The following is a 25,080-nucleotide window of genomic DNA, read 5'->3' on the forward strand; positions in this document are numbered from 1 at the left end:
CAACGTAATAGCAACTAGAGACTCCTGTGGGCTGAGCTCTGTTAATACACATAGAGGGAGAGAGCGGCAGGAGGTTGGAGGAGAGGCTAACTGGACTAGACAGACAACAGAAGAACTACCGCCCCCATTTTTACGGGGACCCCAAAGTCACACACACATGTTGTGGCAGGGCTGGGAATTAAACCCAGATCTCCTGAGCCTCGGGGCTTGACCACGCAGCCAACCTTCGTCTCGCAACGCTTCCCTATTTGCCAAGCACTCATCCCCTCTCTTCCCGCCTGCTCTCCCCACTTTCTAGTGAGCGACTGTCTTTGGGATTCCTTCCCCGTTTGTGTCCCGGCCCTGGTGCTCAGTGTCAGCAGCCGGGGGAAGGGGGGCAGTTTGCAGTCAACCTGCAGCATGCGCTGTAGCTAGCAGTGGCCTTTCAGCATGGGCCTGATGGCAACCGGGGGGCTAACTATCGAGGGACTGATCTGAAACCCCCAGAACGATATTTAAAACCCAAAAGGCGCTGGGCCGGGTTCTCCTCTCACTTACACCGCTGTCAATCAGAGCGACTCCCCTAAAGCCGGGGCAAAGCTGATGTAGGCGGGATCAGGTTTGTAATGACGTTAGGAGAGGTCAGAGTCGGGGCCAAAGCTGCCTGCCTGTCTCTTTAACGCACATCCCCTTGGGGCCCTGGTCTCAGATGCCTTGTCTCACAGCCTCCGAACGAGTGCAAAGTGCTACCCGGCATACTTGCTTTGCACCAGCATCAGTGGCTCCGCAGAGGTAGGGTGACCAGACGTCCCGATTTTATAGGGACGGTCCCGATTTTTGGGTCTTTTTCTTATATAGGCTCCTATTACCCCCTCATGCTCGTCCTGATTTTTCACACTTGCTGTCTGGTCGCCCTACGCAAAGGTGCAGGACAATGAACCCCAGAGGTATTACCAAGATGGGCCTGAATGAAGACCCCAGAGACCAACACCACTGAATTCTGGGTAAATCTGGCTCTGAATCCCGACTGGAGCCCTTTGCGGTTGCAATGATCCGGGCTGGTGTAACCCACTCGTGGCACATTTTTCCTGTCTAGTAGGGAGCAGTCTGCAGCTAGAGGTCAATGAGCCTGCCACAGCACTGGCTACCAGAGCTGATGCTTTTAGCTCCAGAGGTGTCAGGTTCTATCCCTGCTGCCAATGAGCCACCCAGGGACATGGCATTATAATGGCAAGAAGTTTGCCCCCCTTGCCCATTGTGTGAAACCCAGCCTTGAGGGCAGCGTGCGAGGTTGTGTTACCTCTGCGTCCCCACTGACATTGCTTATTACATGGGGACCTGGATTGGACAAGATCAGGAAAACAAAAGATGCAACAACCACAGCTTTGAACTGAGTTTCCTGCCGTCGGGAGCTGTGCATCCCCACAGCTGAGCCCCTAGGACAGAAAGTCCCTCAAGGGAAGGCTCAACCTCAGATTCCCGCTGGACAGGTCCAGGAACTTCTGCAGATGGGGGCACCAAGAATTAAAACAAAACAATAAATACGTCCGGAAGTGCTGTCTTGGGGCTAGTATACAGCGTGGGCCCAATTCTCAGGGACACTAAGGCCCTCTGGCAGCATAAAGGGGCGTTAAGAAAGGTGGAAATGGCCCCCAGAGAATCCTCCTGCACATGGGGGCCTCCCCAGTCAGTGTAGAGCTGCTGTAAAGATTGTACAATAGTCCTGCTCACAGCCCAGAGGACAGACTGAAGACATGGTTGGAGTGCCCTGTGCTATGGCTAGTCACTGCCTCCCATGGGGAGCAGAGCATAAGTTAGAGCAGCCCAGAGGCTGCTCTAACTTACATCAGGCTCTGAACCACCCAGGACTATGAGGAGCAGAAAGGTGGTTTAAAGCCACCCTAATCTCCCTCCCGTGCCCCAGACGCAGGAACGGAGTAATGAGAATCGGGCCCTATGCGTCTGCATAACATAAACAGATATAAATAAGAATTTTTCATCTTAATAAATATCAGGTATATGGTTTGTACAATATATACATAATGCCCGTCTCCTGGGTTCGGCCTCTTGGCAAAGGAGGAGTGTTTCACACATAGTTTTCTTCGGCATCGCCCACATCGAGGGGAAACTTGGCCACAGCTGTAAATGGAGCCATAAAAGAAAATGAGCTGCAGGGAAATATTAAACACTACAGTCTGGAGGGCTCAGGGGACCGGGACTGGGCCACGGGGCCTTTCATCTCCGGTCACTGGTGTAACGTGGCCCATCACAAGAGTGGTCAAAAGTCATCACTCTGCTCTCGGGACAGTTCTCAGACCAGTCCCCAGCAGGCTGGTCTCTGGATCAGGGGAAGCCGAGCACTTGGGATCTGTTCCCAGCTCTTCTCCAGGCTCAGCAGGTGACCTTCAGCGAGTTGTTTACAGTGCAGCCACATCATCTAAAGTAGCCCGGATAATCTGGGGTGCCTGAGTCTGGGAGTTCCACTTCCAATCCCCCAAAGGTCAGACTCCCAAGCACTCAGCGTCCGGAAAAAGGGACAGATTTTCAGAAGAGCTCACCCACCCCGCCTTTCAGGCCCCAAAACGAGGAATGGATTTTCCCTAATGCTCAGCACCCAACGCCAGGAGCCCATCTGAGAATCCGGCCCCCTTTTCCCAAGGCCTGATTGGGAGCTGAGCTCCCTTGACAATCTTAGGGCCTGAATTCCCAGAGGGGCTGAGCCCAGGCCGCCCCCATTGACCTCAGTTAGAATAGCGAGTGCCCGGTGCCATTGAAAATCACGCCCCATCTCTTGAAGCTGAGCGGTAACAGTCAGAAGCAGAAATTGGATGCTCGCAAATGGAGGCACTAAAATTAGAGGGCACGGGACTGAGAGGACAGAGCCGTCAGCCTGGGGAATCCCTCTCCACTCTCAAAAGCCCCCTACAAGTGTTGTCTGTGTTGTTTCTCAACACATCTTTACGCAAGGTCTGATTGTGTGTGTGTGGGGGGGGGGGCCTACCAGCCAACTCTGAACCACATCCCCATCCACCGTACCCAGGTGAACGTTCTCCAGGGCAAGAAGTGAAACATACCTAAGCAGCTTCCGTAGTGCCGGACTCCGATAGATCTGCCCAAGAAGCAGGTTGCCCGCCGTAGATGGCAGGCAGATGGGTAGGTGACGTTGTTGTTGCCGCAGAGAGTGTGGTCCAGGGTGGAGGGATCAGGGCAGGGGGCCGTCCTGCACATCACACAGTGGGCACTGCCCGTCTGGTCCACAACGCAGGTGTGGGTCCCGGGGCACACCACGCTGGAGCAGGACTCTAAGGGAAGCAGTCGCAAGCCAGAGAGTGAGCTTGGTCAGAGCACGTGTGCGCGTGGTTCAAGCTCCAGCAACAGGAAGTTCTAGAGCTGCTTTTCTACAGGGGGCAGCGTTCAAAGGATCATTGTGGACCAAATACTGCTCTGGGTTTCACCAGATTAACTCCGGAATAACCCCACTGGTTTCAGTGAGGTTTCTCCAGCTCTACGTTGAGGTAACTGGGAGCAGGATTTAGCAACAAGTTTCGCTGGAAATTGTGCTTCCCCTTTTTTATTCAGCACAAATCCAGATATTTGGCTACTGGTAAACATTTGCTTCTCTTCACCAGCAGAATCATAGGGTTGGAAGGGCCCTCAGGAGGTCATCTAGTCCAACCCCCTGCTCAAAGCAGGACCAATCCCCAGACAGATTTTTACCCTAGTTCCCTAAATGGCCCCCTCAAGGATTGAACTCACAACTCTGGGTTTAGCAGGCCAATGCTCAAACCACTGAGCCAGCCCTCCCCAATGTGGTTTTAGACGGTGCTGTGCATCTGATGGCTACTTGTTTGCGCCTCTGTAGCTCTGGGTACAGGAGCAAATCGGATCATAAGTGCAATGAATCTCATGGTCTCATCTGCCCTCGGCATGACACTTGCACACTTCCCCAAACCTCAGCTGATGGAAACCGGTGACCCTTCCTTTGGCCCCTCACCACTGCCCGACTGATGGTCTGTGCTCAGAAGAGGGCAGAGGGATATGCAGGCCAGAATTTAGGTGCAACAGCAGAGCAGAGCAACACTGGGACCCCGGTTTAGACCGGCACAGGTGCTGGAAGTCAGAATAGAGGTGCACTGTGTGTGGGATGCCCGTCTGCACTATACCTAATGCCACAGTCCCTTGACCTGGGTACTAATTCACTCCAAATTAAAACAAGCAAATTGTGGCTTTACCATCCCTAGCCACTGCCCAGCCAGAACCAAATGGACCTGGCAAACTGCTGGGTTCTCGACTCACTGAGCAGTCACAAGAGTGCTAACCCGCACGCTAAGCTAGCCAGAACACATGGAGCAACGGCTGATTTCTGCTCTGACAGCCCGCCTGCGTCCCATCTCTGCTGTGTACACACATACGCCAGCAGACAGGGGCATTCCATGGCAGGCGTGCGTCATCACTTACTGTAGATTATAAACACTCTTTCACAGGGGTTTAAAACTTCAGCTCTTTTTGAAGCTGGATCAGGCGGTGACTCGACAGCCCAGCTCCCCAGATTTGGCTTTTAAGATGATTTCGACAGGAAGGAATTTCAGAGAGGGGGCTGGCAAAAATAATAGGCATAATAAAGCTGCCAGAGCTTGGCAGGTTTGGGATGTTTTTCTGGTCTGTTTTTTTTTAAAACAATAGCTGGATGCATCTAAGTGACATGTTATGGGCCACTGTTCTTTTGTCGGTGATGTATGTAAAACCCCCATTAAATCCAGAGCTCTTTACGCATCAGAAGATGCTACTCCAGTGTAAAATATACAGCACATTCAATACCGGGCATTGTATTTCAGTGAGTACATAGGGCTTAAAAATCCCATTGGGCTTAAAAATCCCTTATGCAGTTATTGCCGAAGGAGGATCCCTTACGAAGGAGAAGGGCAGCGTTTTATGCTGCTGCGATTGCAAAAGCCTTTAGAGTCATGCACTTCCTATTGCAATTTGGAGAAAAATTAGGATATACGTTGCTGTGCACTGTTAAACATCTGCCACTTATCACCCAGAGGTGGCTGCATTTCAGTGATGGATAAAGTAACCCCCACAGCAGTAGATCAGGTTGCAAATTTCTTTGGGATGGTTCAGGTTATCTAATGAATAAAAGTAACGCCTTCCATTTATCATCTTCACTCCTCAGCTTCCGTTGAGCCTACTCAGCTTAGTACATACGAGGCCACATCCACAACTGGTGTAAATTGTCATTGTTCTATTTATGGCAGTTTGCAGCAGCTGAGAATCTGCCCTCTGGTACGTGAGGTTATGCACTTCTCAGAGGGTGTGTCTACACTGCACATTAAGCCCAGGCTCTGACCCGGGTTTGAGCCCAAGCCCCACTTCTGTCCACACACAAATCAATCTGACTCGGGTCAGCAAGCACTCAGGACCCTGGGAGGAGGCTGGGTCAAGCACTGTCATTTTGCAGTGTGGACGCAGCTGCGCAGTGCGGTATGGTCACATTAGCACAGCTGTGAGACTCTGGTCCAGCAAATGTAAACCCAGGTTTACAATGCAGTGGGACGCTCAAACGCAGACTTGGAAACACCAAGTCCACAAATCCGGGTCCCCCAGATCCAGGTTTACAATGCAGTGGAGACATACCCAGAGACTTCCTACAACTCTTAGATGCAGCAGGGTGAGTTAGACACGGGGGGCCTAATCCTCATCTCACTTACACCAATGTACATCAGAGGGGAAGCCAGGGGAATTATACCAGTGTAAACGAGATCAGAAGCAGGGAGTGACTTTCAACAGGTTCTTCATCAAAAGCTCAAAGACTTCAGGGTTCGATGCTGCCACCGGTACCCATGCTGAGTGGTACCTTGCTAGACAAGGCCCTCCCCGGGGACTTGCCATGCAAAGAGAGTGGCAGAATTGGGCTATTCAGTATTAGAAGATTCTGGTTCTTACTCATAAATTTGCTACATTCATCCCAGCTGCTGGACACACGCAGACGCCCTGGTTCTCGCTGGCTCAGGTCCCAGCCAGTGTTACACATTGTCCTCCCTAAGTCCTGGCCCCAACACAGCTTTGCCCAGGCAAGCAGCCGAAGCAGGATCACAAATGCAGACCTGGTGCTGGGGGTTGTACAGTGAGGCGTCTCATCCTGCTCAGGGCTGGCATTGCTGGCATGGGTGGCACTGCACCAAGGCTAGACCAATGCGGGGAGAACAGCTGAGGCTCTAGCCTCAGGGGACATGGGAGACAGTGTTGCCTAGTGGACAGAGCACTGGACTGGGATTCAGGGCTTCTCAGTTCTATTCTGCCAATGACCTGTTGGGTGACTGTGGGCAGGTCACCTCACTGCCCTGTGCCTCAGTTCCCCCTTGGGTTATCATGACACTGGCCTCCTCTGTAAAGAGTCTGAAGCTCTACTGGTGAAAAGTGCGAGACAGGAGCTTGGTATTGTTATTTAGAAGGACGAAATAATGCAACATCTGCTCTCCTCACGGCATTTCCACCTAGGGACAAAAACAGCCAGGAGAAAGACAGATCTCTCATACTGGGCCTCCTGTCACGTTAAAATAACCCATGAAAATAAAACTGGAGCTAGGCCCGAACCAGATAATAGATTGGCCCCGCCTTGGCCCTTAATAGGGTGACCAGATGTCCCAGTTTTATAGGGACAGTCCCAATATTTGGGGCTTTGTCTTCTATAGGTGCCTATTACCCCCCACCCCCGTCCCAATTTTTCACGCTTGCTGCCTGGTCACCTGAGCCCTTAGAGAAGCCCAGATTTGAACTCCATCTCTCTGGCCCAGCTCTGCTCCTAGACCCCCAGAGCACCTGACTGGCTGAATAGGTCAGAGGCCCTGCAGGAGACAGGAGCCTGTGCTCCCACCGCTGCCCTTGGCGTTGGAAACTGGGCTATGGAAAGTGAACACTGGCCGGGGTGCAAGGATGATCCAAACGGAGCAGCAGGGATCTGCTCAGCCCTGGAACCAGCTGCCACGTCATGGCCGAGGGGATTCACGGGTCTCCAGATTGGAAAGGGTTTGGGGATCCTGAGGGATGGATTAACCTCTCTCTCTCGATGGCCCCGGAGCATGGTCAGGAGGGGCCTCGACTTAACAGCTCAGCTGGAAGACCGTGCCTCAAACAGGGCCTTGGCTTGGAGCATGAGTCATGGCAGGGGGCTCTCTCGGACCCTAAAGCTTCTGGCTCAGAGGCAAGAGGTAAGAAGTGGGGGAAGGGCGTGTAGGTCAAACCCAGCTCCGGCCTGCCATCCCCTGTGCCAGTGACCCACACGCTGCCATCCAGAGCTATCCTCCCAGCTCCACTCTTGCGTTGAGGGGGCCAGTTCTGACCAGGCATAAATGCATGCAGCTCCTTTGGGGGTCATGGGTTTCCACCCACTAACAATCGACTCTAAATAGGACCCTGCCCTTCCACAGCAAATTCCCATTTCTGCTGCAGGCGGCACAGCGGGCACGTCAGGGGAACGGCCCCAGGCTCCTTGCCCAGTATAGAAATCTCCCACGCTAGAGGGATACGCCACGGGTACCTCAGTAGGGGAATCGCTGCAAAGTCACCTCCAGGGGGCAGGAGTTTAAAACTCTGCCTCAGAGATGCCAGACATGAGGAGCGGGGGAAATGCTTGTACCAAGCCTTGAATGTGGTAGGGCTGCAAGTGCCAGCTACTGGGGAAGCTGCCCTCGGTGGAAAGGGTGACCCGTGAGAACATCCAGCTTGACAGCACCGGAGAAGCAAGGACAAGATGAAATGATTGAGCACCGTTTCCTCCAATTCCCAAGGGAACCTGAAACACACTCGCTTTGGGGTTTTTTAGGATAGTTCCACTAAGGCTGCCCGTCGCGTGCAGGGAGAGGGCCAGGACGCGGGAAGAGAAAGGGGGGCCCGACGTACTTTTGCATTTGCCCTGGTACATCACTTCCAGGTCGGGGTGGTCTCTGCACTTAGCCGTCAGCAGCTCGCACTCGTCGCGGTAGGTGTAGCCATCCGAGCCGCACACTTGCAGCTTCCTGGGCAGGCTGGAGCAATCCGGGGCGCAGGCGCAGTGGGGACGGCCATGTTTCATCTTGCAGACTTTGCCAGGGCCGCACTCCACCCCCTCACAGGTCTCTGGGGGGAAGGAAAGAGGCATTAGCACAAAGGAGCCCCCACTCGGTTTGCACCGGGGCGCGTCCTAAAGGCAGCAAGGGGACCCAGAGACACAGGAGCGGACCAAGAACCAGCTGTGGTTCAAATCTTGCTCACCAGCTCCCTGGTGTGAGGCAAGATGAATTAACCCCTTAACGCCCACAGGGACTGAAATCCTTTCTTTAATCGCAGGACAGGAGCAAGCAGCATAACTCCTGTTACGAGAGTGCTCCATCAACGAGAGATGGCTGCGCATATCTAAACAGAGGGCCCACAGTGACGGTGCCAGCAGGGGGCGCTCAAGACAACGCGGTATTGGTCCTGGGTTCGATCAGACCAATGACACCTCCTGTTGAGGCCTGTCAAAGGCTTCTTGTATGTTGTTCTTTATACGCCAGCTGCTCATAACCGCCCCCAGCTGGGCCAGAGACTGGGGGAGAGGATACAGCACCGTGGCCTGCTCAGTCCTTGGACTCTGTTGGGGCCACCATCGAGAGTGCTCGCTACCGTGCTGGCTTTTGGGACGTTCCCGTCTCCTAGGAACCACCACCCCCAAGACCCGCCCAACTCGTTACACACACGGATGGTAACAGCTACCGGTTCTCTCTGGGGTCAGCCCTGGGGGATTGGATGTGGAGAGCTCCTCGGGCTTTGTCTAGCTTGAATGCAATTTGCCCTCCATCTGGACGCAGAACTCCCTTGATTAAGTGTTCAGTTTCAGATCATGCCCGGTAGCCCGGGCTTTACCCTGCGTCACCTCAATCCTGCTAGTACCTGTGCAACTACAGGGTAATGACACAAAGTCCTGAGCCACTCAGCCCCATAACGGTCTGGTTCCTGCCCAATGGGAGCCGTGGAGCCAGCGCTTGGGGCGGGGGCAGCGTGCGGAACCCCCTGGCTGTCTCCACACGTAGGAGCCGGAGGGGAGACATGCTGCTTCTTCCGGGAGCCGCACAGAGCCATGGTAGACAGGGCATCTGCCTTAGCCCCGGTGTGCCACCAACCAGACTTTTAACGGCCCAGCCAGCAGTGCTGAGCGGAACCGCCAGGGTCCCTTTTCGACCAGGTGTTCCGGTCAAAACCCAGACACCTGGCAACCCTAATAACAGAGCAGATCTGCAGCTAGAAAAGTCGCTCCATTCATCAGCGGAGTCAGACTGGCTTCCAGCAGTCAAGGGGCTGGCCCCTATGTTCAACTGCCAGCTGATTTTTTTTTTGTTGAGACATTTCTTTCTCTCGTGCAACAGAGAACCCTGCCCTGTTGTGCATGGCACCCTCCAGAAAGCCCAGCCTGTGCACGCGGCTGTGTGATCAGCAAGTTCTCTTTCCCAAACAATACCCAGCCCTGTTTCGCTCCAGGCCTCCGTGACTGGAAAACGAGAATGGGCAACAGCGAGGGGGGAAATCTGTCTGGGACGCCTCTTTCCCTACGGGCAGGGGAGGAAGAAACAGATGGCTGCATTGTCGCACTGGGTCGCCTGCTAGCAAAAACAGTCTGCGCGGGTTCAACGGGGCCGTTGAACTCATGTGCGTGTGTGGCAAGCTGCGGAATTTCCCCTGAACCCGGGAGACATTTGGGGAGTGAGCAGCGCGAGCTGGGGCGGGGGAGGCGACATTGGCTCCTATGAGAGGCTAGTTATCACATCTCCAGAGGTTGGAGGTGTGTGGCGGGTGGGGCGGGGGGAAATCAGGTTGCTCCAGTGGGAGCGTTTACGCCATGTCCCACAAGTGTGACTCGGACCCATTGCTCCTGCTTTGCAGGACCACTCCCTTCCCCAGTGCCCTCGGCATCTCCTCTAGCCTGTCGGCCGCGGGGTCAGCTTTCCTGCCCCCTTTGGATCAGGGGAACACGGACGCCCACCAGGGTATTATTTGCAATGTGTCTCTTTGGACCTGGAGAATCCTCCCCCTGTGGAGCTATTCCTTACTGAAGTGGGAGGCGGGGGGCTTGGGGAATGTTACCCCAGGAGCTCGCGGTGGGGGGGAGGAGGAAGTGACGCCATTCAGTAAGGGGAAGGGATTGACACTGGGACATGGTGTGGTTTCCCTGGAAAATCGCGTAAGAAGGAAGGTGGAATTCCCCCAGGAGTCTGTCCCTATTTTGCAGGGGGGAAATCCCCTGGCAGGGGACCAGCTGCTTTTCCTGTTCGCCCCCGGAGCTCCATATCCAAGCAGTAGCCATCGCCTGGAACAGGGCCTGGCCTGTGAGTCAGAGGCCTTAGATCTGCTGGGGCTGAGTGAATGAGCGACATGGGGCTCGCTCCTGCGGGCAAGCAGCTCTTTCACATGGACGAGCCTCGGCTGAACTCGCCTGGCGCGGGCCACGCTCCAAACAGGCCACGCCCTTCGGCGAGCCGGGCTGGGCGAGTCCGGCACACGCAGGGCTCTTTCTGCACCGGGCGTTGCAGTGGGGAGGGCTGCTAGACAGATAAAGCATGAGCCTGGGGCGGGGGCGGGGGAGGGGGGTTGCCACTGCTCCATTCCCAGCAGCCTCGACCCCTCACCCACGTCAGCTTTGCAGAGCCCCGACTGAGGCTCAGTTCAATGGACCCAGAATGCCCCAGAAGGAACATAACCTGCCTCTGGCATGGAAACCTGGCACCCTCCTCCATTCGGGAGCCCTGGGGGTGCTGCCAGGACCTTTCTGCCACTCTCCAGCTGACCTGGCTGCAGAGCAGGGGGAGACACTGTGCTAGGGGCAGAGTGACACAGTTTCTCCTGGAGCAGAGCCAGGAGCTGGATCACAGATACTGGTCGTCCCTCCTGCCCTTTTCCAAGGCCTCCTGCTCATCGGCTAGCTCTGGGGGCGGTTCCTTTCCGGCATGCTGGGGAACGGGCAGGATCAGATTGGACTTTATGGGGGTTTCTGTAGTGTGGGGAGTTTGTTCCTCCTCTTGCTTTGGGATCCTCTCGTCTCTGGGATCCCGAGGCTCTGATAAACCCCGTGCAGCAGATCGGTGCCTGGCTATAGCAGCAGAGCTAAACGTAAGCAGCAGCTGAGCAGATCAAGGAGCTCTGTTACCTCCTCCTGGACGGGGTGAGTGAGGAAGGCTGGTCCTGTGGCTAAGGCCTCAGCCCGTGTCGCAGGAGAGCTGGATTTAATTTCTGGCTCGGCCACTGATTCATCACGTGACCTTTAGCAAGTTGCTTAGGAGTTTTCAGAAGGGCTCAGAAGCAGCCAGGTTGTCCAAAGCTCCTGGGCCCCACCTCTCTCTGGGCCTCAGTTCCTCCGCTGCAAAATTGGGAGAATAATCTTCCCTACTCCTGCCTTGTGCATGTTAATTGTAAGATCTCTGGGGGAAGGGCTGGCTCTTGCTCTGCGGCGTGCCTGGCACAATGGGGTCCCAATCTCAGTCTCGCGGTGTAGGCGGAGGTGCAGTGAACAGTAATCATTGACCCGGAGGCGGATTCTGCAAGGTGCTGACTTCCCTCAATGCTCATTAAATCAGGGCCTTTACCTCCGTTCCCTCCCAGCGCTGCCTGACACGTCAGACATCAGAAGCAGACCTGATCCTCAGAATCTTGAATTGGGGGAAGTTTCAAGTCTGAATCCTGCAGCCTGGTCTCTATAAGGAATCAAGGACCAGGAGGGCAGTTTCAGTTTTGCCTCCAACCTCTCTCACTACCCCTCACGTCATTCCCCTTCTGGGGACCTCTCCAAGGCTGAATTAAGGGCAAGGAGGCAGCAGTGTCTGTGTTCAGGCAGGACAGGGGTGCATAAGGGCGGGGGAAGGCTGTTCCTTAATGGCCTTTGTAAAACAAATGACTCAATGAACCACGCGACCTTTCCAACCCACTCCCTTACTACTGCGGTCAGCAGGTCTTCTGGCCTGTCCTCACATGGCCGTGCAAGTGTGACGCGAGGATCCGTGCCTCTGGCTTGCTCCGAAACATCTGGAGGGCTTGGAACGCACAAACTGGAGTGTTTCCATTTTTTGAACTAGCCCGTTCTATAAAGACATTTGGAGATGTTGAAAGGGGAGAGCTGTAAATAAATAAATAAACATTCCTCCTCGGGGAAATCTGCGGCCGGCAGCTGGAAAGGGAGGATCTGGCAAGAGGAAACTCTTATTTCCCCGGGAACGAGCCGCCGCAAGCTGGCTTAGCGCCCTCGGATCTCTGCTCCTCCCTGCCCCAGCAGCGGTGTCCAGGGCTGGAACTGCGTTCCAACAGGACTGGGGGGAATTGCACAGTGTGGGGCGGCAGTCAATTGTCCTACGCTGCCCCCTTGCAAGCCCCCATGCAGGGGGCGGGGCCAGCAGTGGGAGGAGGTGTCTCCGCAGTGCACATCATGGACACGCAAGGCTCCTCTGGAACGCGGGGCAGCCCATAGGCAGCTGTAACACAGCGCACGCCTGGCGTTATTCTGGTCGACGTCAGGGGCCGTCCCAGTCCTCGGTGCCACCCAGGATCCTGAGGGCATGATGCCAACTTCGCCCCCTTGGGCTCTTGCCTCCAGCTAGGGATCTTGCTGCTTGTGCCCTGCTCCCCGCTCCTGTTGCTCTAGGATTTGGCTGGGAGTGGCGGGGCAGGGAATATCACCCCGCACCTCCGGATCCTGATAGAACGTATAACCACGGGCCACGACACGGGGGAAGGAACCTCCAGGTTGTCCCTCCCCCACATGCAGGAGCCGGGAGAAACAAGGTCACACACTTTGGGCCTAACAGCCCACGTCAGCATTTACACCAGTGCAAAGTGGGCACAAATGGCTTCCCCGTTCCAGGGGGGTTCCGTTTACACCCCTCTGCGCTGGTGTGAACCGCGCGCCAGACACAGCAGTGACTTGGCTCAGAACCAACTCTGCTGGTTCCATGTCGGAGCCCAACCCAAAAAGGGGCCTGTTTGTCTAGGTCCGCTGTGGCCGGTCTCCTGAGCTACCAGGCCAAGACGGTGGAAATGCTGCAAGAACAGACAATGGCTGGAGATTTCTGCTTTGCAGGACCAAACTCCCCCAAGGGCGACGCCGGAGTTGATGCCATTTTAAATGTGAACCCAAAACCTCTGCTCCTAGCGGCTGTTTGTGATCTAGTAGCTATGACAACAGCCTGGGACTCAGGACACCTGGGCTCTTGTCCGAGCTCGGCCTCTGACCTGCCACGTCACTCTGGGCAAATCGCTTCCCTTGTTTCACCTCCCATCCTTTACCTGCTCTCTCTATTTAAGCGAATATCTTTGGGACAGGGACAGTCTCCCTCTCAGTATTGCTGCAGCTAAAGTGCCGCAGCACAGACACGTCCTATGTTGACGGAAGGGGTTTTTCTATCCAGGCAGTTAATCCATCTCTCCAAGAGGCAGTGGCTAGCCCAGGGGTCGGCAATCTCTGGCACGCGGCTCGCCAGGGTACGCACCCTGGCGGGCCCGGCCAGTTTGTTTACCTGCCGCGTCGGCAGGTTCGGCGGACTGCGGCTCCCACTGACTGCGGTTCGCCGTCCCAGGCCAATGGGGGTGGCGGGAAGCGGCGCGGGCAAGGGATGTGCTGGCCGCGGCTTCCCACCACCCTCATTGGCCAGTGGGCGCCACCATCGGCCGAACCTGCCGACGCGGCAGGTAAACAAACTGGCCTGGCCCGCCAGGGTGCTTAGCCTGGCGAGCCGCGTGCCAGAGGTTGCCGACCCCTGGGCTAGGTTGATGTGAGAATTCGTCCGTCGACTTAGCCACGTCTACACCAGGGGTTAGCTCGACCTAACCACACAGCACAAGGCGTGACTTTTTCACTGCCCTGAGCCATGTAGCTGGGTTGAGCTAATTTTTACGTGTAGACCAGGCCTTTGTGGTTACCTCCGCACTGCAAAAAAGCCAAACACCCACCCACGTCAGCGGGTCTCTGAGCCCAGGTCAGTTCACTCGGGCTCACGCCACGGGGCTAAAAATAGCCGTAGATGTTCCTGCTCCGGCCGGAGCCCGGGACCCAGCGAGGGGAGAGGGTCTCAGGGCCCGGGGGGGGATGTTTACACTGCTATTTTTAGCCCTGTAGCACAAGCCCGTGTCTGTTAATCTGGGCTCAAAGACTTGCTGCCACAGGGTGTTTTTTTTGCAGTGTAGACGTACCGTGTCTCTAGATGCTCCCATAACGCTATGCGGTATTTATAATAAAACACAACAGGCTCGGGCCTCCAATCCCTGGGCAGGCTTGGCTTCCTCGGGCACTTTGTCGACGTAAGGACAGCGGGGCGGCTGTATTGTCAGCAAGCACATCTACCTTTGCAAGGGTGGCACGGCACCAGCCCAAGGAACCCCAAGAGGCTGATCTTGTTCCCTGGCTGGGTGTAGTTGGACCAAGCGACGTCAACGTTGCTATTGCCGCAGCATTCCTCCCAGGTCACGTCGGCCTTTAGGATCATGGTGCATTTTGCTTCCTTGCCCTGCTGCAGCCAACAGATCCCGCCTGCCAGGAGAAAGCAGACCATGAGAACCACACTTGGGAGGCTGTGTCCTTAAGATGCGTTTATTGGCTAAAGCCATTCCCTGGACAGAGAGCCCACCCGAAGCCTTTGCACTGCTAAACCAGTGCATAATACGTGAGAAGTAGTTCCCCACCTACTGGTGCTTCTAGATACTTGCGGTTCACAAGCTGGCTGTCGACACAACAGAACTCAACCTCGGGGTGGGAATAAACTAATATTTAGGGCTGGATTTGCAAAATGTGTGTCAGCCTGCTATGGCATGTGCAGTTTCCCAATATGCCTGGGCTTTGCACAGGTGGACACAGATATCTGTGCAGGTGCATGCATTGTGCCTGGCTTGGGAAATGCAGGGGGTACTGAGTAGCACGGTCTGCAAATGGCAAACGGTCTGCAAATTGCTGTGTTTGAGACAGGCTGTCTCTCTCTCTCCCCTCACCCCCTTCTAGTGCCTTCTCTGATCCAGACCTGACTGACCCTCACCCATCTCTGGCATTAGACTCTGGAAAACAGACATGGGGTAGTTGTTAAAGAGAACAGCACCAAGAACCTAAAGTGGCAGTTCCCAAACCCCTTCATTTTCATCTGCAGGGCTGGATACTCATGAATCTAGTTCTACAGATGGGGCCCAAGCTATAGTCCTGAGCTCCAGACAGCAAAGACCCCAAAATTGAAAGATTTGCAGTTCTGTCAACTCCAAGCATTCAAAAGTCATGAGTTGGGCCCCAAAATTCCATCAGATTGGCTTGAAAACCATGCGACTTTTCAAAAATAGCAACTTTGGGATGCTTTACATTTGCCTTCCCGTATCGTAGCCTCTAGTGGGTCACGTTTTCAAGCTTTTCTCAGCAACCACAAGGGCGAGAATCTTTTTTTTTTTTTTAAATGAAAGTCAAGATTCTCTCTTATTCACATGAATCCAGGATCTGGGGCTTTAAGAAAGGCACTGAACAGCATGAGGCTTGCAATTCAATCACAATTCAATCCTAACCATGGATGTGCAAAAAGAGGTTTCAATCTGGGATTAGATTTCAAGCCTCCCTCCAAGTGTCCAGGGACATTTAGCTCTGGAGATTCTGAGCCCCCCTTGTTACTTCCCCCTTTCTTAGGTTTTCATCGTTTACAGCCCCCCCTTCAAAAAAAAAAAAACACAGAGGATTCAAGCAAGACTAGAACAAGCTGAAAAGACCTTGCACCTCACTGGCAGCACAATGAATTTCCCTGGCCTAAAACACCCCACGGATGCCCTGATTCCATAGCTTAGCCCAGCCTGGGGTCATGGTGAGTACTGCCCTGTGTCCAGTGTGCAGCACTGCACAACTACCGGCTGCAGTGGTGGAGCAGCCGTGTGGGACCATGAGTGGTATGGCAATTAGGATCAATCCTTGTAGTATGCAGCCATGTCTTGACCATTGGGTACTGGAGACAGCCCCTTGGGACATAGCCAGGCCACTGGCATCTGATCTCACTGAGTCAAAAGCCTGTTTGTTTCTTAATCTCATGAGCGAATCATTTCTTTTTTTCTCTCTCTCTTTTGTGAGTGATTCCTTTGCCATTTCCTTCCTTGTAAACCGGCCGCTGCTGACGCTGGTTGGTTTGTTTTCTCATTAGCTTGATTTGGGGTTTCTTAAACGGCTAAAGATGTGGGGGCCCGTTTCCGCCCTCAGACGTGCCGGGGTAAATCTGGAGTGACTCTCCGGTAACCAGTGGAGTTACTTGGGGAGTCACCCCAGTGCACGCTGAGATCAGAGTCTGCTCTGAGCTTCCCCAGCCTGCAATTAACCTGACTTCTGGTTGGGCTGCAGTAGCTCTTTGCCCTGGGCAGCTGAAAGCTCCCGAGGGAAGATTTCCCACTGCAGCCCAGCCTCTCTGTTCTATAGAGGAGAAGATAACAACAGGCTCTGTGTCTGGGCCCTCCCTGATTAAAAGCCCAGGACACCAGGCCCCTAACTGAGGAACAGAAGGTTCCTCGTCTCCCCCTCTCGCCCCTGGTCACTAGTCTAGACGGGTGGGGTGTCTGAGCAGGAACAATGGGAAGAGGGAGCCCACTGTCTCATTCAGGAGCGGTTCTCCCACCCTGGCCTCATGCAGGGTTAATCCTGAACAAACTCACTGAGTTCTGATCAATCTGTGTGACTAACTGCTGGGCCCCACTCCCTTTCTCCCAATCTCACAATGCTGCAGCCAAGTGTAAACCCACAGAGATGACCCTGGGGCATCCTAACATTTGGAGTATACCCCCCTCCATCCTCACCTCCCCACCCCCATTGGCCATGGACAGGGGCTGTCACGTCTCGTGCCAGCACAGTGTTTCTTTGCATACAAACTTTGGATTTCTGCTCTTAATCTTACCCATGTTAAAGGCACCACAGAGGGTGTAAACCAGAGCAGGATTCAGCCCCGAACACTGACGTGGTCCTTTGTAAATAGCACTGCACACATATTAATGAGTTAATCCTCACAGTGCCCCCTGGGGGATGAGTGAGGATCACGCCCCTGATGGGGAAACTGAGGCATGGAGTGATTTAATGGGTTGTCTACATGGGTATAATGCCCCCCGTGGACATTCTTATTCCAGCATGAGTGGCTTTTTTCAGTTTAGCACAATAAACTAACCCCCAAAAAAGGTACTTTATATCTTTGTTTCCACATGCAGCTATTCCAGAACAACGATTCCTGAGTAACTCCATATGTGGACACTCTCGTTCAGAGTGCCTTGTTCTGGTTTAGCTTAATCTACTTGTGAATTAAGCTAAACAGGAACATTTTATTCTAGAATAGAGCGTCCACACATGTTGTTATTCAGAAATGGCTATTCCACTTTAACTTCACATCCCACCTTTATCCGAAATAACTTCCAAAACTAGACAAACCCTAGTGGCCATGCAAGGAACTGTAACCACCATATAACTGGTTTCAATTCACACCTTAGCTTATACCATGTAGACAAGCCCTACTACAAAGCTTGCCCAAGGTCAATAACAATGCCACGCCACAGCAGGAAATAGAACCCAGGAGTCCTGACTCCTAGTCCTCTGCTCTAACCTCCAGACCACACTTCCTCCTACAGGCAGGACTAGAAGACTGAGTCCCAATATCTAACCTGGGGTGGGCAAACTTTTTGGCCCGAGGGCCACATCAGGGTTGCGCAACTGTATGGAGGGCCGGGTAGGGAAGACTGTGCCTCCCCAAACAGCCTGGCCCCCGCCCACCAACTGCCCCCCTCAGAACACCCAACCCATCCAACCCCCTCTGCCCCTTGTCCCCTAACTGCCCCCTCCCAGGACCCCTGCTCCCTATCCAACCCCCCTGCTCCCTATCCCCTGACTGCTCTGACCCCTATCCACACTCCTGCCCCCTGACAGCCCCCCCCCGGGACGCCCGCCCCCTACCCAACCACCCTCTGCTCCTCGTCCCCTGACCACCCCTCCCAGAACCCCACCCCTAACTGCCCCCAGGATCCCCACCCCTTATCCACCCCCCTGCTCCCTGTCCCCTGACTGCCCTCCTGACCCCTATCCACATCCCCACCCCCTGACAGGCCCTCTGGGACTCCCACTCCCAACCCTCCCTGTTCCCCATCCCCTGACTGCCTCCCCAGAACCTCCGCCCGATACAACCGCCCCCTCCTCCCTGACTGCCCCCCAGGATCCCCCGCTCCCCGCCCCCTTACCAGCAGCAGGAGCTCGCAGCCCCGACACCCGGCCAGAACCAGCTGTGCTCCCCAGGCTGCCCAGCGGGAGTGACGGGCCAGAGTGCGGTCCACGCGGCAGCGTGGCTGTGGGGGAGGGGCCAGGGACTAGGCTCCCAGTCCGGGAGCTCAGGGGCCAGGCTGGATGGTCCCGCGGGTCATAGTTTGCCCACGTCTGATCTAACCACTAGACAACACCGCCTCCTTCAGAACTGTACATTGCGATGACGTGGTTATCAATGAGCCTGGAATTTGGCCCTGAGCTGCTTATTCATCTGTTAATAATATTAATTGGGCTAGACTCCACTTTGTTACCCGGAACAAACCCCAGCGACAGCTATTCTGGAGTCACGCCATTTTCACACTGGTATAAGTCAAATCAACCTCCGAGGGTTTGTCTACACGTAGAGCACTGCCGGGGCAGTAGTGCTTAGTGCGGACGCTACCTACAAGAGCTTGTCCCGTCGGCGTAGGGACTCCACCACCCCAAGAGGCGGTAGCTATGTCGACACAGTGCTGTCTACACCAGGGATTAGGTCAGTGTAGCTACATCGCTTTTCCACGCCCCCGACATCGGTTTGTAGTGTAGACTCACTTGTGTAGTCTGCATGTCACAATGTTAGCCCAGAGCCAGATCTTTGTCCCCTCTTGATAAAAAATGTTGGGTTTTTTTAAGCAAACAAACATCCTCTGCAGCATTTGCAACCCAAACATTGCAACATTCTGCTGGTGCAACTGATCGGAAACGGTGAAACTGACCAGCCTGTTGTCCTTGTCCAAGCTGAGAGCAATGTAAAAGGTAAACAAAGAGCAACAAGCGCAAGCCAGATCCCGCTGTTACTACTGCGTGTAGTAATTACTATCCTGAGCAGTCCCATTGATCCTGAGGACAGGGACCTTGGTCTGAAGTGTTTGCAGGATCAAATCCTTTAAAATAGATTGTTAAAAGACTTTCAGTACCTGGGACATTATAGGGAGAGGAATGTGTTTGCTTTTAAAGTATGCCGGCAGCCAGTGTAAATCCACATCACTGCACTGAATTCAACAGAGTTACAATAATTTACACCAGCTGAGGATCTGGCTCATGTTTTTTTAGTTTAGCACATGATAAGGGGCTCAGAGCAAAATCCAGGTTCACCCCCCCACCCCTCAGAAAAGTTGGAAAGTGTTTGGATCCGCAATTTTTCACCCATCTCTAAGTCCAGATGCTAATTCTGGACTGATCCCAAGAGGTGCTGAGTTCCCATTGAAGTAAATGGGAGTGGCAGGCGCTGAGGCCCAGATCCCCAAAGGTATTTAGGTGCCTAACTCCCATGGGAGTCAGCCCCCTAAATACCTTTGAGGATCTGGGCCTCTGCCCTTGTCTGCCACCTCTTCTTTCAGTCCTGTTTGCTGCCGCCACAGCCCGTGTGATTCCTTATTGTTTGCTGCAGAAACTGTGCTGGGAAATCTCAGTAACTGGCTGGGTACTAAGCTCTGATGCAAAATGTGGGGAGCTTTGCCCCCCGCCCCCCCAGGGCTCTGCCGAGCCTCCTCATTCCCGACTTGCAGCCTGCCTGGCTGTTCCAGTCCTAGACAACCCACACACAGCTCCGTCGGTCCTCCCCAATCCTGGCCCCAGCAGACCCAACTCCATCAGTTCCAATCCCGGCATTCCACACAGCTCTGCTGCAACTCGGCCAGCCGTTCCAGTGCTGGGCTCCCCACGCAGCTCCCTGTCAGTCCTCCTCAATATTAACCTGCAGCTGCTCCAGTCCTGGGCTCCCCACTCACCTCAATGCAGCTCCATCCTGACCCACTCATTTCTCTACAGCATTTCCACTCCTCATAGGTATTTAAAGTGCCACCAGCACTTTAGAAATAACTGAGGTTAGATCCAGGAAATTAATTAAAATTACCCAAGGACCTCCCGATTTCACAGCATCTCAGTCCCACGAATGGCAGTTCCCACCACACCGCCCCAAAGGCCAGTGAAAAATAGAAGCACAAGTATTAGAAGTGGGCCAAACCCCTCTCCAGGAGCCTCCTTAGTGAAGCAAGGTCATCCTTCCAGTAGGATTTAAATTCATTGCAGGCTGGGAGATGACACGCAGATATCAGCTAAAGTGCTCAGCTACCGTGGAGGGGAGAATTTGGATACAATCCGAACAAGGTTTTCTGGAATCTGGCTATTTTAGAATAGTTTAGTTGACAAAATAATTTGCAAGTGAAGAGGGGGGGTCAGTTGTCCTCAGCCTTATGAGAAAAAACAACTGTTATAAGATTATCACTAACATTTACCCGGTGTCATTACTTTTAAAAAAAACCAACACATCCATTAATCCCATTGCTACTACATAGAACAACTTCTTGCATTTCTAACAGTGCCTAGGTACCATACTACCTAGTGCCTTTCAACTTGAAGGAACCCCAAAGCGCTGTGTAAACTTAACGGTCAGGAGAATTTACACGCAAGTAACACTTCTGCTACTGCTGAAATGCAGCTAGGGAGGAGCACAGAATCGGTTTAACAATGCCCAACAACGCAGCACACCAGTTCAGGGAAGAAAGAAGGACATTAGAATCCCATATCCAATTGCATGCTGCAGGGGAGAATTGGAGGGAGACAGGATGCAACTCTCTGAACTGCAATTTGGCCTGGACCTCAGGGCAAACACCTGTATACTTGTCCTGGGATCTTTAACGAGGAGGAGTGGTCACAAGCTTGGTTTTACAATCCCTGGGAAGGAGTTAATTCCCCAGGTTCCTACTCAGGCAACATTCCTGTTGATTCCGAGGGTGAAAAGCTGAAAACAGGAGTTGTGCCATTGATTTCAATGGAACCAGGATTTCACCCCTTAATTTGTGCCTCAGCAGGGACTGAATCCATCTCTGGTACTTCTCTAGCCTCCACTGCTGGAGTACCTGAGCTCCTTACAAGCTTTGATGCATTTAGGCTCACAGCATCCCTGTGAGGTGGGGGAAGTGCTGTTAAATGGAGGAAGGGGAATTGAATCCAGGTCTCCTAAGTCCAGGATCATGCACAGTCACTGGATCATCCTTCCTCTATGAGAATAAGAACTCATTAAGGACTCCAGGGTTTTGACCCAGGGACTGCCCGTGTGGCACTAATCCCCATGATTTAACTGGATCTTGCCTGATATTTGTAACAATTCTTTTGATTTCAGCAAGGATCCGAATGGCCTGTGCTCCCATTGCCAGTCAGCCACCGTATCTCATACAGTGTGCAAGCTGTAGTCATTTTATTCAGATTAGACCAGCGTCAGCGGTGCACCGAGTATCAGGGGAAACATTGCGGTGCAGGCAATGGCACAGATTTGTCTTCTGGCGAAGGCATGAGGCTGGGATCTAGGTTCAATTCCCAGTCCTGCCCTGTGGCCCTTGCATAAATCACATTAAAATCCGTGTCTGTAAAACAGGAATCCTACCTCCCAAGGATGCTGCAAGCATGAAATCTATTAATAATTGCAGCATGCTAAGATGATGCCATAGCTAAGGTGATTGGAAATATTTCTGAAGTCAGGTCCCCATTGACCTCGCTCTATCACCCAAGGAAGAAGCAAAAACCCACTGCCTGGCAGAATTCAAGCTTTATATACAGGCTGAGCAAAACTGCAGTGGGAACGCGGATGCTTTAAAATGTTCTCGTAAGATAGGGATTTGTTAGCTAGCTGGCGTCTCTGAGGCAGGTTCCCCGGTAGACAGCCAGTAGCAAAATTCCATAGGCAACCCCCACGCTTCGTGTTATTTTAGGTTAACAATGTTCTTAACAGACTGCACCTGGCTTTGGAATGCTCCAGTTAGATAGATCTAGGGTTCAAGGGTGCCCCTTTATAAACCCGAGGGGCCTGATTCTCCATTACCTTCCATCTTCAGCAGCACTTTGCAATGGCACAACGTGACCGTGAAATGCTACCAGAACAGAATGATAGTATCTGGTACTCACTTGGCCTGGGGGTAAATGACTGCATGAGGCAATGGAAAAATCAGGCCCATGGGCAGGGCTGCTAAACTCAAGTCGGTTCCCAGGCTTGGATTTTGAACGCCCAATGTTTCCAGCTGGCGTTTGGAAACCATTTCTAGTTTATAAACGGATAAAACTCAGCACTATGGCTCCAAGCCGTTCTCTTGCTTTTGAAATCCTTAGGGACTGATCCTGAGGGAAGGGGAGCACCTGTGGACTTCAGTGGGAGTTATGGGTACTCAGCACTTTTTAAGGAACTGATCCCAGCGGGTGACTTTTATACTAACACCAACTTTGTGAAACAGACCAGCCGCAGTGTACTGAGATAGCCGGGGGCTTGGCTAACATTTACCCATAATCTCTTTGCTTGAGGCTTCCTTCCACAATGAAATCACAGCCTTTATGACCCTGCAGTCTATATCAGTATGATCATGATAGCGGGACTTCATCCTTATGTCTTCACACAGGACCAAATGGGGCAGGGAGAGAAGCTATGGGGGGGGAGCTGAGGATGCTCAGAACCTCAGAGGATTGGGCCCTTAGCAAGCCTGGTGAGAAGAAATGCCCCAATAGCTACAAAAACGAGGAGTCCGGTGGCACCTTAAAGACTAATAGATTATTTGGGCATGAGCTTTCGTGGGTAAAAAAACACAACACAAAATGATGCATCTGAAGAAGTGGGGGTTTTACCCACAAAAGCTTATGGCCAAATAAATGTTAGTCTTTAAGGTGCCACCGGACCACTCATTCTTTTTGTGGATACAGACTAACACGGCTTCCCCCGATACTTGACACCAATAGCTAGTCTCCAGTAGTGGCCAGGGGTGAACGACCATAATGCTACATTTATAGTGGTTCTCAACTTTTCCCATACTGGGACGGACGGACAGACGGACACACACACACACCTCTCTCCCATCTAGCTAGAAAACCCCTTCCCATTTAGCAATCTGAGAAGGGGGAAAGTGATCACTAGGGGACTGCTCCCCTGAGGTTAAGACACCTGCTGAATTACAACACAGGGAGGTTTCAGAGTCGCAGCTGTGTTAGTCTGTATCCGCAAAAAGAACAGGAGTCCTGGTGGCACCTTAGAGACTAACAAATTTATTTCAGCATAAGCTTTGGTGTTAGTCTCTAAGGTGCCACAAACACAGGGAGGCAATTTCTTCCTAAGCCCAGCTGGGGAACGGGAAGAAACATGCAGCAGGTAAATGGATGGGTGTTTGTCTGGCACCTCCCCCCCAGTCTACCCGAATACAGTTGTCTAGACGACACCTGATTTGCAACAGCAAATGTCCCTGATCCAAAGTTGCTGCAACCAACCCATCCCGCAGATGATTCGTTTTAAAACTTAGTAAACTCCAAGTGCAAACGAGGGGCGGAAACACTGAACAGCCTCGCTGGAGCTGCAGGTCTCTGAGCCAGAGCCCTGGACAGACCGCCTGGAGCACAGGTAGCTTCGCGGCCCCCCGGGGAACCCCCCTTGGCGAGGCGGAGGCGTCTAGGAACCAAACCCCAACCACAGGTGCGCCTTGCATTGGTGCTGACCGGGGGAGGGGGCAGGCTGGGCTCCTGATCCGGATTCGTTCGGGACAAGGTCCGGTCTGAGAGCAGAACCGGCTTTGAACGACTGGAGACCTTAGCGCTGCAGAAGAGCAAAGTTTAACCTCAAACCGGGAAAGGGTTTTATTTTGGAGGGGGAATAATCCCCCCTCCTTCTGCCCGGCGCGGTTTGCAAAGCTCACCTGCAAACCAGCACGCGTCTGCAGCTGCCTGCCCTCCCCTCGCTCCGGGCAGCATCGGGTTGTTTGGGTTTTTGGCCGGGGCTGCGGCACGCCTGTTGGGAAGAGCTGCGCCTGGAGCAGCCTGGGAGAATCACTTACCCTGGACGGAGTCCCCTTCCCCTCCAGTGATGTGACACCATATCCAAGCCAGCAGCAGCGCCAGCCAGGCCTTCATGTTGCGCCGAGACAAGCAGCCCCCAAACTTGGAAAGTTGGGTCGTCAATTGCCCACCCCCGCCGAGTCCTCTCCTTTGCCCCAGGGGCGTGCGGCTCCCGCCGATCTCCGACGGGGCGAGGCGTGGGCTGCCCCTCCAAGTATCTTCGCCTGCTCCCGGCCTGACCTGTTGCCTTTTGAGTTACAAATCTCAGTTTCACACTGGCTATATACAGATTTTTTTTTCCGTGCAGGGTTGAATCATGCTGCTGGGGTGGGCGGTGCCCGCGCAGCAGCCAGTGAAGTGCCGGGAAGAGCAGTGTGTGTGTGTGTGTCTGGCCCAATGTCTGTTTTCAGGCTTGATTGTCTGAGGTTACAAATCCCCCCCACTGCCCCCCACCCCCACTCTCATCAATAACCTACACACAAGTTGACAGGAGGAGGGATGGGGAGAAAACTCTCTCGTGGAGCTGGCTGCGAGCGTCTACTTTTTTTTTTTCCTTCCTCCACTCCTTACTCTTTTCCGCCAAAATAATGCTCCCTGCCTGACCCTTTAAACACATGTCTCTGGTATGTGGAGTAGATCTCTCCCTAGTTCTGTTTACTCCTGCCAGCCCCAGCTTAGAATCACTCCAGGTTCCAGGCTGGATGGCAAATGGCTCAAGTTTGTAGCTGTTGCTTAGCTGTTTATACATCACAGTTGGTTCAAAAAAGTAGAAGGGGGGAAAAGCTACAGGAGACCCACAGAATGAATATTAGGCTGTTGGGTTTTTTGTTGAAGTTGGTGGTGGAAGGCTGGTTTGTTGGAAGGGCCAGACGTCAAGTGTTATCTTTTGGAATTTCAGAGAGAGAGAGAGTGAGTGTGTGTGTGTGTAAAAATGAAGTAACTAATGTGGAGTGGGGCAAATAATTTGACTCAGTGGAAGGGTGGGACCACACTGCAAAAAGTCCGCACTAGTGTAAATGTCT

General features: G+C 53.4%; 1 protein-coding gene across 1 annotated transcript; it reads right to left on the bottom strand.

Moving 5' to 3' along the window:
• Positions 1–1,629: 1,629 nt before the first annotated feature.
• FSTL3 (follistatin like 3) lies at positions 1,630–24,332 on the bottom strand. Its single transcript, XM_039516065.1, has 5 exons — positions 24,058–24,332; positions 14,318–14,503; positions 7,882–8,097; positions 3,054–3,281; positions 1,630–2,118 (listed from the first exon to the last, which is right to left on the bottom strand). Exons 1-5 carry the CDS (start codon positions 24,131–24,133, stop codon positions 2,066–2,068), a joined length of 759 nt encoding a protein of 252 aa, XP_039371999.1. The 5' UTR covers positions 24,134–24,332; the 3' UTR covers positions 1,630–2,065.
• Between the last annotated feature and the right edge of the window lie 748 nt (positions 24,333–25,080).

This window comes from Mauremys reevesii, linkage group 26, assembly GCF_016161935.1.
Source record: "Mauremys reevesii isolate NIE-2019 linkage group 26, ASM1616193v1, whole genome shotgun sequence".
NCBI lineage: Eukaryota > Metazoa > Chordata > Testudines > Geoemydidae > Mauremys > Mauremys reevesii.

Excerpts from the sequence above, each read along its gene's own strand:
- FSTL3 (XM_039516065.1), bottom strand. The coding sequence starts at position 24,133 with ATGAAGGCCTGGCTGGCGCTGCTGCTGGCTTGGATATGGTGTCACATC. Across the intron at positions 14,504-24,057 it reads GGAAGGGGACTCCGTCCAGG|GCGGGATCTGTTGGCTGCAG; the intron begins GTAAGTGATTCT and ends TTCTCCTGGCAG. Across the intron at positions 2,119-3,053 it reads GCACTACGGAAGCTGCTTAG|CTGTGGCCAAGTTTCCCCTC; the intron begins GTATGTTTCACT and ends CTCCATTTACAG.